We start from the raw sequence: 4,604 nt of genomic DNA, 5'->3' as shown, positions 1-4,604 counted from the left end.
CGAATACGTGTTGAAACTAGTGACTGTCTCAATAGCCTTGTGAGAACGTAAATTGCCATCCTCTGGGTCTTGACTATTAGAAGGCAAAGCCCAACCCTATCTTTTAAATTCCTCAGCCTTTTACGTCCCCAACCAAAGTAGGGTGAGGAAAGGCGTCTTAAGTGCCTTTCCCATAGGCACAAGATCGGTAGCATGACAAGTTCTGGTACAAACACTCCGCTGTTACGCCAACGCCCATGTTCCAATCATCCAAATCCCCAGCTCTCTTGTTACAGCTCCAAGTTAAACACTACTATTCAAGCATGTGAAGGCATGTACGTGCCCCTTACACACATGTAGTCAAGCGTTCTGCATGTGTTTGCAGATACTTTGTAATATAAGCTCTAGGCTTCAGAATTCCCACTGGGAGGGGAAATGTGAGGACAAAAACAGTGCATAAAGCTCAAGGTTTTTACTGAGTTAATCAATGATATTCCCGCCGTACGTGCATTTTGTCCTTACGTTTTTTAGAAGGCCAAGTCCGCCACGTATAAAACGTCTAAAAACGTTCAGGATGTACAGGGCACCCGTAATAGTTATAATGACGCACGTACGAGGAGGGGGGGGGGGACGAATCCACAGCCCGATAGCACACAAAGTTTTGCCTGCACGTAAAGTTCCACGGCGTGTCTGTGTGCTTCAAAAACTACACTAGATATGTATCACCTGTGTGTAGAAATTATGTTTTTATCTTGTTACTCGGCAATTATGCTGTCTCATTTGATATAACGTACAAATACCCCAATCAAGTTTTTCTTTACTTTCTATTAAGACGGCACTTATTCTATGATCAATGGAAGTATCCCCCAACCAGACTTTTACATAAATTTTATATCATCTATAACTGCACTCATTCACTATCCACGAGAGGCTCTTTTCGCATTACTCAAGACAAACAATCGTACAGGATGTTCGACAATCGCGAGAGTGACGAAACTTTCCTAGCTTATCCTGTCAGAAAGACACAATCTTTTATCGCAAATCTTTTTTATATCCGGTGTGAAGGGATGAAATGGAATCTATCATCTGCATCAAGATACTCTTTGGGGATAAAGTATATCTTAGGTGGGACTCTTTAAGAGTGCCCAATCGGTGTAATACAGACATATTACGTGTATCAGTAGAACGACGATTACATCGCGACCCCCCCCCCCCCCATCACCTATCACAAGCGGAAGGATATACTATAACAATGAAACTAAATATCTCCATATCACTAACCTTGATATAACGTCCTGGTCTGTATTTTTGCAGGAACTCCATGGCTACAGATGTTTGCGACCGTGAAAGGGACCGGGCAAACTGCCGTAGACGCCTGGAATGATAACACCGGTGAAAACGTTTTACACGACAAGAGCCCTTTGGTCGAGCAATGGGGATCGCTTGGCATCAAACGGGTGGGTTTGTCTTAGATTCCTAAGCTGTGCATTTTTCCAACGACTGCTCGGGTGTTTGGCCTTTATAGCCTTCCTTATATCTTCGGCTTTCCGTATCCAGCTTCTTTAAATCATAGCCCCAACTAATGCAATTTCTTTGGCTTTGCTTATAAAGCTTCAAATCTGAGACCTAGGAACATTTTGGCTGATAAACATTTATAATCATACTATTGGTCTGACCCCTTATTGACTTGCCATTTTGGAAGTTTCTGAACCATACAATAGGAACACAAAAAAAGTCATGCAAACCTCTATTGGCAAACATGCCAATCTGGTGAGTCAGAAAGTAATGCAAGTGGTTTCAGAACAGACTCATTTCTTAATTGAATGAGTTGAAATTTGGCACAAAGGTAGAGACATGTGTCCTCTTGAGATTGGAATATCTAATTTTTTTGTTTATTATTTCATGGGTGACTGAGCTCATGAGTAGTATATATTTTCATTTTTCCGTGCAGAAAGAAACTTTTTGAAGGGCTTAGGGCCATTTACTATATCACTGTGCAAATATGAGCCAAATCGACCATTTTTTACCCCTGCCAGCATTGTCGTATTCTAACAGACATTTCCTCTTAAGTCAACAGATTTTGCTAGACTATGTTACATGTAGTAGATTAACTTGTTTCATTCGCATTTGGAATATATAACTAGTGTCTAGTTGAGAGTAAATGTTACAACTGCACACAACTTAACGTTTATCGTTATCGTTATCAGGTGAAGATCGTGCTGGAGGCCTCCACTGGAGATGTAGAGTTGATATTCAACGGAGAAAACACAGACAAGTACAACTGGTTCTCCCTGGCGCGTCTGGTGTCATCTCCTTGGAACGACGTTCATACTGAGCCTAATAACTTCTTTTCGATCGCAGGACATGATATCCACTTACGGTAACTCTTTCCCCCTCACAATGCATGTTTTGACTATATTAGTTTTTTATTACAACAAAAAAATGAATTATTGCAACAAAAAGGGAATACATTACACAGTGGTGCCGCTCTCAAGAAACCTGTGTTATGGTAAAGGCAGCACTTATATACAAAAATATTATACATTGAATATAATAGAAAACATGTAAACTGCTATGTTGATTCATTATATGAATGACACATTCTGGGAACGCAACAAATGGTGCAAGCGTGCGATCAAATACATGAAAAACTAGCGTCGAGCAGGCTGAGCAAATAACGGAGCACACGATGTATAGTTACTCTCCAAGCAGAGGTTAGGCTCTGGCCGTTTATTTTTTATTTTTTCTTCTTCATTTTCTTTCACTTACTTCAGAAATTACTCTTTTTTGAGGACACGAGACATCAAGAGTGCAAAATAGAAAGCCTAACCTCTGCCTGGAGAGTATTGTATGGTTTACCGAACAATAGATAATTGATATTTGTTCTTTTACAGCTTCCATTTTGATTTTGGTACTGATTTGGCATCCTACGGCTTTATATACTAGTAGTAGCCGCTGTATTTCTTTGCAACCCATGACATTTATCTGCCCGTCACACAGATGCTTTGTACAATTTAGAGTATGGTTGAAACATATGCATTTGTTTGGTAACGGATAAAAATTCATTTGCCTGCGCATATCATCCATATATCTTAAACATACACCTTACAACGTGAAACTTTGTACCCACTTTCTTTTCAGATTATTTACAGGTAAATAGTGCGAGTATTTACCCACTTAAATGCCAACACATTTCCTTTTGCATTGTCGATGCAGAACTTTTTTCATCAGCAGAAGCTACGCTGGCTGTCCCCTTGACTTTGGTTGGCTTGTGTTGGCCGAGGGAACCGCCTGCACGTGGGAGCAGACATCTTCAAACCAGCGCCCATACATTCTGTTTTCTCCTACAACTACGTACGTCAACTGGAACGACGGTAAGTGATACTTTTGAATAATCCCGTTTTCTTTTTGAATAAACTTTTTAATAAATATCTATTTGAAAACTTCAATATTCATGAAAATAAATAAAAAAACTCCAACATGATAAATACATTAAAATAGAATGTAAATGAATGTAACAGTACAAGAAAGGCCAGAAGCTTGTGCTTACATAAAGCTCTACCTTTTTTAACATTGAACCATTTAAATAGGTCGATTAAACAAAAGAAATTGTAAATATATATGGAAATAAAAGACATGTAGGTGAACTAACATGAGTAAATATGCTTCAGTTAACCACATTTTCAATCATTCGCTCGAAAAATAACACAAGCTGCTATTTTCTTTTTATACGTGATTTATATCATATAAATTTATATATAGACGTATATTGTATATTGATGTATACCTCATGCATGTAATGTAAATTATGTATATACACACACACACAATTATTGTAATTGGTGAACTATTTATTACAATTGTTCCATAAGCTTTTTTTACCTTTTCAGCTAATGTTGGAAAAGCTGATCGCATGGTCATTTACATCGACACGGGTAAATTATACATTTCTTTTATTCTGTTTCATCACAGCTGCATTGCGTTTTTCTGTAATTGTAAAATAATTTTTATGTCTATAATTCCTTGCACGTAACTTCTGGCAAACCATTACGATTATATACGCAATCTACATAATAATTGATTGCTGAATTACGTGTCGAGATATAAAATCTATGTCATCACTTTGATTATTTAGACAGGCTAATTCAAAGGCAATGACAATGAATTAACATATAAGATTGACTGCACCTCGCTGTTCATGACACTTCGCCAGTATGTTTTTGTTGGTTAGTTGAATACTTTGCACTACGTGTTAATATCAACATTTTCTTTACAGAGGAATGCGCTGAGTGCGATCAGGTCTGCACATATACAAACCGGGAATTCCAGTGCTCTTGCTATGCCGGATACACCTCAAATGAAAACAGCAATTGTGTCGGTAAGTTCAATAATACGCTACTCATTAGAATAGAAATGTCCAAACAATAAATCTCATAGTAAACATGCATTCACCGCTGGAAGGTTTGGTAATTAATTATCTGACGTTTCTTTCTCTCTGTTTCAGACATCGATGAATGCGTGGAAGAAAATGGCGGCTGTGATCACATCTGCACCAACACAGAGGGGAGTTTTCAGTGTTCCTGCAATACTGGCTACCTTCTCAATGCTGATGGATGGACATGTGA

At 38.4% G+C, this 4,604-nt stretch overlaps 1 protein-coding gene across 1 annotated transcript in view; it reads left to right on the top strand.

Annotated features, from left to right (window-relative positions):
- LOC118415599 (von Willebrand factor D and EGF domain-containing protein-like) overlaps positions 1-4,604 on the top strand; it is a 31,628-nt gene that overhangs the window by 1,171 nt on the left and 25,853 nt on the right. The window contains exons 2-7 of the mRNA XM_035820301.1: positions 1,294-1,436; positions 2,187-2,359; positions 3,196-3,353; positions 3,870-3,914; positions 4,256-4,357; positions 4,484-4,600. Coding sequence (XP_035676194.1) covers positions 1,294-1,436; positions 2,187-2,359; positions 3,196-3,353; positions 3,870-3,914; positions 4,256-4,357; positions 4,484-4,600 — 738 coding nt within the window. The remainder of the gene's footprint in view (positions 1-1,293; positions 1,437-2,186; positions 2,360-3,195; positions 3,354-3,869; positions 3,915-4,255; positions 4,358-4,483; positions 4,601-4,604) is intronic.

The sequence above is a fragment of the Branchiostoma floridae genome, chromosome 5 (genome assembly GCF_000003815.2).
Source record: "Branchiostoma floridae strain S238N-H82 chromosome 5, Bfl_VNyyK, whole genome shotgun sequence".
In the NCBI taxonomy this organism is placed as follows: Eukaryota; Metazoa; Chordata; class Leptocardii; order Amphioxiformes; family Branchiostomatidae; genus Branchiostoma; species Branchiostoma floridae.
The sequence above is the reverse complement of the archived record's forward strand: the minus strand, read 5'-3'. Positions and strand labels throughout refer to the sequence as shown.